The 12550-nt window shown below is 37.6% G+C and overlaps 1 protein-coding gene across 2 annotated transcripts in view; it reads left to right on the forward strand.

Moving 5' to 3' along the window:
• Coq8 (ubiquinone biosynthesis protein COQ8, mitochondrial) overlaps nucleotides 1-12550 on the forward strand; it is a 48285-nt gene that overhangs the window by 28557 nt on the left and 7178 nt on the right. For both annotated transcript variants that reach the window (XM_071680548.1, XM_071680549.1), the window contains exons 5-10: nucleotides 328-3530; nucleotides 3953-4178; nucleotides 4960-5084; nucleotides 6019-6241; nucleotides 7916-8076; nucleotides 9498-9680. In XM_071680548.1, coding sequence (XP_071536649.1) covers nucleotides 328-3530; nucleotides 3953-4178; nucleotides 4960-5084; nucleotides 6019-6241; nucleotides 7916-8076; nucleotides 9498-9680 — 4121 coding nt within the window. The remainder of the gene's footprint in view (nucleotides 1-327; nucleotides 3531-3952; nucleotides 4179-4959; nucleotides 5085-6018; nucleotides 6242-7915; nucleotides 8077-9497; nucleotides 9681-12550) is intronic.

Here is a 12550-nt window from a genome sequence, read left to right on the forward strand (position 1 = left end):
TGAGCATGTAAAGGAACTATCTTGAAGAATAAGGTGATTTGGTAGGCTGCATTCTTTGTTACATTCTTTTATAGATTTATGCATATTACATTAATTTACATAAAATTTGTTTTATGTTCCTATATGCATACTTTTAAAAAGGTGTATGAAAGTTATTTGTGAAGAAAATACATGTTTTCTTTTGATTTTAAGACCATATATAGAGATGTACATTAGAATGTATTTTAACAGTGAGTCAGATTACCGCACAGATTCTAAGAATTCATAGTTAAAGGTATAGTTACATATATATAAGTCTCTGATTTTGATATTACTATTTTCTTTCAGGGTTTTCTCAGGAGACTGACCAAGGGTATGATCCAATGTATGATCCCAGTGTTCAAGAATTAAGTATTGAAGAAGTTATGATGCAAGAAGCTGTGAGAGGGCACAATGACCAGACAGTAGCTGGATTGTCTCTTAATAGTAGCAGACACTTTGTAAATACGATAAGTAGTATTCAGGAACTTGCAGACACTATTGGGGAAAGTTCCAATCAAACAAGAGAAGCCATTAAAAGAACTGAACAATTTGAACCTTTTCTTGACATAACAGAGGTTGAGGAAAAAGAGATAACAGAAGAACACCTTCAGGCTTTGGATGATAAATTAAATGATATTAAAGAAATTTCTCTTGGGCAAGATATAAGTACATTAAGGGAATTAGAAGATAGTAAGCCTGTGGAAGAAGCTGTTGACAGTGGTGATAAAGAGCAGATGACCATCAGGGAAAGTGCAACACCTGCAACAAATTATAGGGAAGAGACAGTAAAACATGAAATTCCGAGTGTGGATAATGCTGAGAAAAACAGTGATTCTTTGCCTGATCCTTCTGTACAAGAACTGAGTATTGAAGAAATCTTGATGCAAGAAGTTATGAGTGAGCACAGTGATCAGACAGAAGCAGAGTTTTCTAGTGGTTGTGACAAGCAGGTTCCAGATATTCTTAGTGCTTCTCATATAGTTGGAGAAACTGTTGAAGAAAATTTAAAAGAACTACAAGAAACAGATAAAAGGAAAGAACAAATTGAACCCTTCCTTAATATAACAAAGTTTGAGGAGAGAGAGGTCACAGAGGAACATCTTCAAGTTATTGATGAGAAATTATCTGAAATTCAAGATGTTGCATTTGGACATGATTTAAGAATATTCAAGGAAGTAGACCATTCAAAACCCCTTGAAAAAGTTATAGATGATGTCATTCGACAACAAACTACTGTCAAGGAAGGTACAGTGCACACAGAAAATGATATGCACAAGACAGAAGGACAACTAATACAGAATGAGAATGCAAAGGAAGCTGGTGGTGATCCTCACGTACAAGAGCTGAGTGTAGAAGAAGTTTTGATGCAAGAGGCTCTGGATGGGGAAAACATCCAGACTGAGGTTGAACTTCCGCATGATAGTGAAAGGCAATTTACTGACCCCTTTGATTCTCATAAGGTTGCAGATACTTTTTTGCAAGTTGAAAAAGCAAATGAAGAGATTAGTGAAAGATTGGAACAGTTTGAACCTCTTCTTGACACAACAAAGATTGAAGAAAGGGAGATAACAGAGGAGCACCTTCAAGTTCTTGATGAGAAATTATCTGAAATTCAAGATGTTGCTTTTGGACATAATTTGAAGATATTTAAGGATGTAGAAAATTCCATTCCATCTGAAAAGATTGTGGAAGATATCAGTGAACAAGTCATTACAAAAGACAAAATAAAAGTTGAAAATTCAGAGGAGACAGTGAAAGATGTTCAGGAGACTTTTGAACCAAATATGTATGAAGAAAAAGTACTGAAAGATAATGCATTACAAGCAGCAGGTTCTTCTAAAAAAGATTTTTCAGAAAATAAAGATGCTGATAAAGATTTAGACAACTGTTTATCTCAGATGGTGAAAACTGTCAGTCTTGAATCATCTCATACCTCTTCTGTTTCTCATGTGGAGTCAACACAAAGTAATGATATCAAAGACACTTCAGACTTGCTTTCTGCCAAGATAATGACTTCAGGTACACTTCCTGATATTTCTAATTCTGCTACTGCTGCTGCTGTTGATTCTTGTGTGGACTCGGAGCCAAAAGTAGATTTTTCTGTGAAAGAAAATATTGCTAGCACTTCTGACATTTCATCACCAAATGAACCACCTCTAGTTTCCATTGATATACCCCCTGAAATGCCTTTTGTCAATGCTGACGTTGAGGTGAACTCCATAGCTGGGTCATCACAGACAAACGATATGTTGGTGAATACAAATACATCATTACTACACACTTCATCAGCACACACTGTTGCTTCTCCTGCTGATACTGAGGTTGAGTTGGATCCCAAGGATGAGAAACCAGAAGTAAGCACAAACTTGTTTTCACAAGAGGTATTTTCTTTAGCTTCACATCCTACAAAGCTAGATTCTGATATTGCTGCTTCTGTTGATGTTGCAGTAGATTCTAAAATCGAGACTTCACAAGTTGATAATGTTGCGTGCACAGTATCACCAGACATATCAAATGCAGTTACAGATCCTTCACATACAGCACCGTCACCTGGAGCTGTCAGTGAAGTTGAGGTTCAGAAAGACGCTGGATTAGAGCCATCTCAAATTGAAAGTTTAACATGTAGTAAAAGCATGCCATCAGTAGAAGATATATCATCTCTAAATCCTGCCTCTGTTATTTCCATCGATGCTGCTGCTACAGATACTGATGTGCATGTTGACCATAATATAGAAACATCACGAACTGAAAGTGCTACAAGTACAACACTTACATCATCTTTAGATGTATCATCAGCATCATTTACTTCCCATATTTCAGACACTACCTCTGATGTTGAGGTTCAGATTGAACATAATTTAGAGCTACCTTTAACTGACAATGTTCCAAGCACTGCTAGTACATTGTCACAGGATGTATATGTGTCCCATCTGAATTCTGTTGATACGTCAACTACAACTGTTGATAGTATTGATTCACAAATAGTCTCCACTGTAGAGCCACCTGAAATGGAAAGTAGAGCAAGCACTTCCAGTACATTATCTCAGGTTGAATCAACAACTACAAACGTTGATTCTGGTATTCCAGCTGTTGATGCTGAACTTGCAGGGATTAATGATGGAAGTGCTGTAGGGATTAATGATGGAAGTGCTGTAACTACTACTACAGCTGCTGCTGCAACAGCTTCTGTTGCTGCTACCATCATGCATGATGTAGGTGACAAAATTCAAGGGAACAATTTTGAAAATCAACAAAATAATGAAAAGTTAACAGTGAGGAAAGCATCAGTGGATATAGATTTTACTTTGAATGCTGTTAATGCTTCAAATGTTTCCTCTGTTGTTGAACCTTCAACAGCAGCCGCTGCTACTGCCATTGCTGCTACTAGACCTCTTGGAAGTTCTGACAAAACATCCATCGTACAAGAAAAAACAAGTAAAGCTCCCATTAAGCCCAAGCCAAAGCTTTTGGGCAAAAAACCATTGGCAAAGGAAAAACCCAAATCAACAGTAAGTATGTAACATTAAGTGCATGTTTAAAGGTGTATTAAAAGTTGTAAGTATTAAGGGCTATCTTATCATTATTTCTTTGGTGAGTCAGTCCTTAGACAGGTCTGATAATTACGTTTTTATTACCTGTCTTTGCATTGAAAAGGACATGTAACATGTCACTGCAAGTCATTATGTATTTATATCTATTTCCAACAGATGGACAGCCCACCTGCTTTGTACTTCCTTGTCTTTCATTCTCTATTCCTTTAGATTCTTCCGGTCATCCTTTTTCCTGACCTTCAAATTTATCTCTTGGGACAAATGTTCTTACATCTGATTAACAACAACTTAGTTTTGATAGCATGACTGATGAAAGATAATTGAAGGAAAATAGTATTGTTATATTTGATTATTATAGTCTTTTTTTCTTTCATTTTCAGCTGTCAGATAGTGCACAAGCCCGGAAAGTACCTCACTCTCGCATAGGACGTTTAATGTCATTTGGTGGCCTAGCAGCAGGATTAGGAGCTGGAGCTCTTGCTGAAGTAACTCGTAGATCCTTGGGTGTAAAACAAGGCAAAAGTGGTGGATCCTTGTTAGATGGGTCACCTTTCTTAACAGAAGCAAATGCCAAAAGAATTGTGGACACGCTATGTAGAGTAAGAGGTATGAGCGACATAGCATAATTCAGCATCTTGAAATTTGATTGCTTAGTCAAGTCTCTCTTTGCTCGTCCTTACCATATGTCCAAATGATTTCAGCACGTCCTAATTGACTCCCTAAGTCATAATGTGCTTACTATCATACGACACTCTACACTCATTCCTTACATGATCAACCTGCAGCACTAAATTTTGTCCTATGGTATTTCATTTCCAAAACATCCACCATTTTCTTTGCTCTTATATTCAAGGTCCAAAATACACATCCATAAAACAATTTTGGAATCACAATTATACTTTTAGGCATACTAATCTTTGCCCAAACAGACACTAACCTCTTTTACCACATGCTTCCTCTGAAGAACGTGAGTAATTAGAATGTTTACATAAGATTTTGTTTTACCACCTTGCAGTGAATGTGGGAACATCTTTTCTGATGTAGAATTACAAATAGAAATTTTCTATCCTTTATTTTTGTCATAATTGTGCACAGGGCATCAAATGTAAAATTCATATCAGTACTTCCTCTTTTCAGGAGTATGTCTTTAAATTTTCCTTGAAGGAATCAGTTTCAAACTTTTCACTATTCGTACTTTCATTCTTTGGTTAAGGCATTTCTCAGTAAGTTTGTACTGTCATCATCAGTTAAGCATTTGTAAATGTTGTGTAACAGTGGAAACAGATTTTCCCTTTCAGTTGGTGAAACATTCAAGTTAATTCCAAGAAACTTTAGGAATGCATTAAATATCATTTATGTTTTTTTATTTTTTTTTTTATTCACTTAGGGGCTGCCTTGAAACTGGGTCAAATGTTAAGCATTCAAGACAGTGCTCTGATCAATCCCCAGTTACAGAAAATTTTTGAGCGGGTGCGGCAGTCAGCAGACTTTATGCCTGCATGGCAGTTGGAGGTAAGCCCACCTGTTAATTAATAAGCTTATGACCAAACTTCTTGAATCATAAGGCAGGAGTACCAGAGCTGACCATGATAGGTGAAACATTTATACCCCCCTCACCCAAAGTATGTGAACCCCACCCAAGTAGACTAAGAGAACCAGTTTTAATTTATCTTTATATCATATCATTGTGTTAGTGCCTCTCTTCTTTTGCTCCTTAGGTTTAATGAGACTTATGATCAAGAAAGTTAAGGGAGTAAATGTGACTGATGGAGAAACTAATTGATTACATTCTGAGCACAGAATATGTGTAGATTCAGTTGTCCTGTTTGTGTGTCCTTCACTTTGACAGCTTGACAGACTTTAAGTACATCTTATTTTCAGACTGGTGATATGTAACATTGTACTATGTAATTTTAATCTTTTAGTCAAGTTAAAAGTGTTGAAATTTTGAGCTAAAACCGTTAGTCATTATTGAGTTATGGCTCTAAGGTTTCGTTATCCACTGAGCTTTTATCATGCTGATAGGTTACTGTGAAAAGAAATCCAACAATAAAACTGCATGAAACCTTGAGGAACATAGTTCTGTTTACATGAATACCATGACAAGGTTATGTGTAATTTATCAGATCATGTATTACCACCTGTTTATTAAGAGTTTATGATTTTAAACCATTACAAGTTGAACTGATTATCACACTTATATTGCATAATAGTATTTCATAGCTTTATAATATCCTCATCTTTTTTTCCTTTGATGATATCCTTATCTTTTTTTATCTTTTGAAGTAGATAGGCTTTGTGTATCAACACTAGTTTAAGTAAACAGGACTTCAAGTTTGTATAACTCAGGCTTCCTCTAATTTTCTTAATATTGTCAGTGTTTGCTTTTATACCATATGTTCATTTTTCATCTTTTATGATCTTTCTACCATTTTTTTTTTAACAGAAAGCTATAGCAGAGGAGCTGGGTGAAGATTGGAGGTCAAAAGTTGCTTCATTTGATGAGCAACCATATGCAGCAGCATCAATTGGTCAAGTTCATATTGCAAATCTACATGATGGCCGTTCAGTAGCCATGAAAATACAGTATCCAGGGGTTGCCCAAGGAATTGAAAGTGATATCAACAATCTTTTATCAACTCTTAAAGTAGCAGACATTATTCCTGAAGGTGAGAGGTGATTTATTTTAAGCATCCTGTGATTATTGACTTCATGAATAACAATGATGTTAAATTCAGCAATAGGAACAGGAAATGACTCAACTGATGTTCACTGTATTTAGATCATACTGCCACTGATAACCTCTGTTTAGTATTATGCATTACCGTTTGTGTTCACAGAGATGGTTTTGTTATATAGTAGAGTATGTATCTCGTAGTTGTATCGTGTTTCTGTCACAAAAAGTGAAATTTTGTTTGCATAACCTTCACTAAGCATTTGTGTCACTGACTATTTGTACCAGCATGTGTATGATACACAACAGTAATGCTATCCATCTGTATCTCTGATTCCTGCTCCAATTAGAACCTCCTCAAAGGGATGGCCATGGTAGCAGTCTCCATAGCTAAAGAACTCCAGTGCTGCTTCTTAGCCTTTAATGCTTCACCCTTAACAGGTCACTGGCAGAGGGCAAGTCTAGTGCAGTGTTTGCAGAGGCTTCTGTTTAATGTTCCTAATGACTAATTCTATCTGATGATCCTACCAAATGTTTCTCCCTAATAACCATGCCTAAATGTTCCTTCATACTGATTCTATCTACTGCTCCTACCATTTTGCCAAAAGACAGGACTAGCGCGTAGTGCTCACCCTAGGAAAATCTAGAATTAAAAAGAATGAGCTACATGAGTTAAATGTTTTCAAGTGTCAGTTTAGAAGTTTGTCCTTTTCATTGTTCTCTGGTGTGAAGTGGTTTGACTGAGTGAGTAATGTAAGGGTAAGAGAGATATGTGGAAATAAAAAGAGTATAGTTGAGAGAGCAGAAAATGATATATTGAAATGTTTTGGACATATAGAGAGAATGAGTGAGGAAAGATTGACAAAGAGGATATGTGTGTCAGAGGTGGAAGGAACAAGGAGAAGTGGGAGACCAAATTGGAGGTGGAAGGATGGAGTGAAAGAGATTTTGATCGATCAAGGCCTAAACATACAGGAGGGTGGGAGGTGTGCAAGGAACAGAGTGAGTTGGAACGATGTCGTATACTAAGGTCAACATGCTCTCATTGAACTGAACCATGGCATGTGAAGCATCTGGGGTAAACCATGGAAAGGTGTGTGGGGCCTGGATGTGGATAGGGAGCTGTGGTCTCAGTGCATTACACATTACAGCTAGATACTGAGTGTAAACGAATGTGGCCTTTTATGTCTGTTTTCCTGGGGCTACCTCGCTGAAGCAGGGGATAGCGATGCTGTTTTCTTGTGAGGCAAGGTAGCACCAGGATTGGAAGAAAGCAAGCAAGTATGAATATGTACATGTGTATGTATGTAATGTCTGCATATGTGTATGTATATTTTTTTTTTTTTTTTTTTTTTTTTCCAAACTATTCGCCATTTCCCGCATTAGCGAGGTAGCGTTAAGAACAGAGGACTGGGCCTTTTTCGGAATATCCTCACCTGGCCCCCTCTGTTCCTTCTTTTGAAAATTAAAAAAAAAAAAAAAAAAAAAAAAAAAAAACGAGAGGGGAGGATTTCCAGCCCCCCGCTCCCTCCCCTTTTAGTCGCCTTCTACGACACGCAGGGGATACGTGGGAAGTATTCTTAATCCCCTATCCCCAGGGATAATGTATATGTATGTATATGATAAATATAGATATATACTTCTCACTTTAAGAATTTCTATTCTACAGGTTTGTTCGTAGACTCTGTTATTGAGGTGGCCAAAAAGGAGTTGAGGTGGGAATGTGACTATATACGTGAAGCAGAGTGTACTCGGAGGTTCAGTGAACTTGTCAAATCTTATCCGGAATATTATGTTCCAGAAGTAATCTCCGAACTTTGTACACAACAGGTGGGATGGGACAGTTTTACTAATATTGCTTGATCTAATTCCCAACTATGTTCTGATAACAGTATTTAAAGTCTACAAACTTGTACCTTCAGTAAAGAAGATCTGTTGATAATAAGTAAGAGTTTGTTAGTTTACATCTTATATACATTCTTCCTAATTTAGTGAAGGGTAAGGCATGTAAAATCTTGTTTTCAATGCTTTTGTTTCTTTCCTCTGTGATCTGTTCTGTTAGCTTGAAAGAGATTTACTTGGATATTCTGAAGGAACCAGGGGTATGACCTTTTAACCTGGAGGGGAAACAGTGGATTAGCCTCCTGTTGCTCACCTTTCAATAAGGTAGTGGCAGCTGGCAAAATGTGTGGAGCAATGGATAGAAGTTGAAGGTAGGAACTTTAGATAGGAGCATTAGGTAGAGGTATTAGGTAGGAACGTTAACTGGGAGCATTAGGTAAAAGTTGTAGGTTGGAACATTAGATAGACACCTTAGGTAATAGTAGTTGATGGGAACATTAGGTAGGAGCCTCTAAATACACTGTGCTGGAGTTGCTCTCTGCCAGTGGCCTGTTAAGGATGAGGCGCTAAAGGCTAAGAAGTGGCACTGGAGTTCACCAGTTTTGGAGATTCTTTTGCTATGTTACCTTCTCAAGGGGGTTCCCAAAGGGAACAGTCATCTAAGATATAGATAGATAGTTGAAGGACAATACGTAGTGGGAGGTGGTTTGATTAAGTGTTAAATGGGGTCGAGAGAGCTGAAGAGAGTGTGCTGAAATGGTTTGGACATAGGAAAAAAATGAATGAGGAAAGGTTGACAAAGAGGATATATGTGTCAGAAGTGGAGGGAACAAGATGGGAGAGACCAAATCGGAGATGGAAGGATGGAGTGAAATATTTTTTGAGTGATCAGGTCCTGAACATGCAGGAGGGTGAGAGATGTACATGGGATAGAGTGAACTGGAACGATGTGGTACACAGGTAAACATGATGTCAATGGACTGAACTAGGGCACATGAAGCGTCTTGAGTAAACCATGGAAAGATTTGTGGGGCCTGGTCATGGATAGGGAGCTGTAGTTTTAGCACATTATACATGACAGTTTGAGAATGTATGGGAATTAATGTGGTCTCTCTTCATCTGTTCCTGGGACTACCTCGCCAATACAGGAAACAGCAACTGCTACTACTTCTTTGTCTGAGTCCTTGTCACATGATGATTACACTTTCTCGTTTATGAGACTTTAAAACTGAAATTTTTTTGTTAGTATTATTTTACAGTTTAGAGATATTGTTTTTGTGTAATGTAAATGGCACTGTAGTGAAACACATTCAGAGCATGTAAAAATAGCTATAAGGAACTGAGTCATAAGCTTCCTGAATTTTTTTTCTTTTTATAATTTACTTATCACAAAGCTGTTCTTTCCCCAGGTATTCACAACAGAGCTGATTGATGGGGTTCCAGTAGACAAGTGTGTTGAAATGGATCAAGATACCAGAAATTTTATTTGCGAAAAGATCATCCACTTGTGTCTTCTTGAACTCTTTAACTTTGGCTTTATGCAGACTGACCCCAACTGGTCCAACTTTTTTTATAATGCTGAAACAGAACAGGTATGTAACAGCAAAAGTCCATTTATCTGGCCTTCAAACATCCTATACATTTGTATAGCCAACTTTTAGGGGGAAAATGAATCTGCTACTGGATAACTGAATTCTTGATCTTATTCTACAGTATACCAGATTTGACCCTAGACACAGTGGCAGAGTAACCATTTGCATATATTTGGATAAAGAAATTATTTTTTATAAACTCTAGACAAGCAAATGTTCTGGGAAAATGGGTTGAACAGCATAAAAGGAAGGAAAAAAGTTTTGCTTAGTGTACATCAGTTGGAGAAGGGAAGGAATCACAGCAGCATAATGAAGGGATTTAACTCAGCCCTCCATTACCTTGCTATAATAATTTGTTTATCCCACCACCCTTTTCAAATTCTATCATGTATAACTGTCTACTTCTTGTCACGAAGCTCCACACTTTTTATGTCCGTGCTCTAAGATCCTCGACTCAGAAGATTTAGCTGTACTTTACAAGAATTAGGTAGGCTCTAAACAGGAAGATCCTGGTGTAGCTGAGGCCTTTATTCCTCCTTAATGATCAGAGCAAGTAATTAAACACCCTATATGAGTTCCTGATTGTCAGTCATTCTTGCAGCACACTAGACATTAGTTATCTTTCACCTCTCCCACTATTCAAGCACCATTTCTGCTCCCATATGTAGAGGTTATTTAGGTTGGGAGTGGACAGCTGGGCTTTGTAAAGTCAAGCACACCTTCATAAAACGAAAGTGTAGTCTTGCTTCTTTTATTGACAAATCTTTTTAGGTCTTGTCCAACAGTTTCTGTAATTTAAGCTTTCTTCTTCTCTGACAAGATCAATCTTTTGCTAACTCCCCAACTAATATAGCTACATTCTCTGATACCTTATTTCCCTTGAACTGAACTTTGAACCATTGTGCTTCAAGTACTTCGCCCATCATCTCCCTCTCAACATATGCCATCGTCTGTGTTCTCCTCACACAGGGTCTTTGAAGTGCACTTCCAACCCCAGGTGGACAAGGTGTATGAATCAGATGGCTTACTTCCTTGAGTTCTAAAGGACTATGTCTCTGAGGTAAATTCAGACCTTGCCTGCCTATTTGGCCTGTCTCTAAAATTCCACACTTTTTCCTTCTGCTTGAAAATATTCCTTGGTGCTGTCCATACCTAAGGAAGGAGACCACTCTAACCCTTCAGCAGTTGCCCCATTGCTTTCAGTTCTGCCATCTCCAAAGTCTTTGAAAATCTGTTACTTTCATTTTCTCAAGCTCATCAGTTTGGATTTTGCCATGTGAGGTCCACAGGTGAGCCTTTCTCCTGTGTGACTCCTAAGGAGAATTTTACCCTCTGACATTTCCAAAGCATTTGATAGGATGTGGCATGTGGCATTATCTTTGCTTTCTAAACTTCCTTCATTTGGTTTCTGTATTCTCTGATGCACGGGTCCCTCTTTGTTCCATTGCAGTAGTCATTGATGGAGCAACTTCTACCCCTTATCCCCCTATCAGTAGCGTGATATTCCTTTAGGTTCTCTCCTATCACTTGCTCTGTTTTTCTACTTTACTTATTTTAATTCACTCTCCCTTCATTCCTCACTCCTGTACTCAATCTCTTTCTTATCCTGAACATACTTCCTCTCACTTTAAAATTGTGTATCATCTCAGAGTTGAGTGGGGAAGCAGTAATCTTGTTAAATTTAAGTGCTCTGAAGTACTATCTCCTTATATTTTTCTAAGAATCATTTATTTCCCTAAGTTTATTTTCAAAATACCACAATTCAAGCCTGTAATAACATAAACGTGTTGGACATAACCAGATCCACTCTGTCATGGAAGTTCCACGTGATCATCACAAGTTCTGCTTTTCAAAAGCTGGGAGTGTTTTGTCGGTGCTGCAACTATTTTTCTTGTGAGCAGCTAACTGTGGAACATTAATCAGTGCATCTAAGATCTCATTTTCCCAAAGTTTGATGATAGAGAGAATAGAGGGAATGTTTTGGAGTACTGTTGGAGTACATGGATCAAACACCAAACTCATGAAAATGTTCCCTCCAGCATGCTTGTGATACAAGCAAAGACCTAGGATATATATAATGATGGCAGTGGAAGAAGGAGCAACGAAAACATTTCAAGCAGGTCCTGGATGGTTTGTGAATTTTAGGAAATGCTACAATTACCTCGTCAAAATGACTGGTGAGGCTGCTTCCGGATTTTTTATTTGGATTTCATCAGATTATTTTGGAAGGGAATGCTTTCGAGAACAGCACCAGGATTCACAATTTGTTATTTTCTGCTTTATTTATTGAATTCAATGAACAGTTTATATATATTATAGTATTTTATATTCCCTGGTACGTTTATGCTGTAATTTATCATTGGTATAACATTCATTATTGTCTTATAAATGATGAAACCCCCTAGTCTCCATTCCTAACATCACTTGACTTATGTGATTTTGATTTATATGACTGTTTTTTTAGAACATACCTGTTGCATAAATCAAGAGGTTCCTGTACTAGCTGGGGCAAAAAGGTTTTTTTGGAAACTATGATGGCCAAAAACTATTTCCTGTATCCCCCCAGCAATGATTCAGGGAATGAGAGCATCTTGTTAACAAGACATGGTACATCAAGAAGTCTGGTTGTGTACTTTAAGCTAACTTACAGGTAGAAAAGAAAGTGATATATATTTTTGTATATGGACTTCCTTGGTGTAGCTGTTAGCATTCCTCGACCATAGGGTCGAGCACATAGGTTTGAATCCTGGTTGCAGCAGTTGATCCACAGTCAACCCAGCTGTTCATCCACCCCTAGGGGTTGGTCGATAAAATAGGTACCTGGCTCAGGCTAGGGTATATGTATATATAGCGGAAATGAGATGGCCTCA

The sequence above is a fragment of the Panulirus ornatus genome, chromosome 31 (assembly GCF_036320965.1).
Source record: "Panulirus ornatus isolate Po-2019 chromosome 31, ASM3632096v1, whole genome shotgun sequence".
NCBI lineage: Eukaryota > Metazoa > Arthropoda > Malacostraca > Decapoda > Palinuridae > Panulirus > Panulirus ornatus.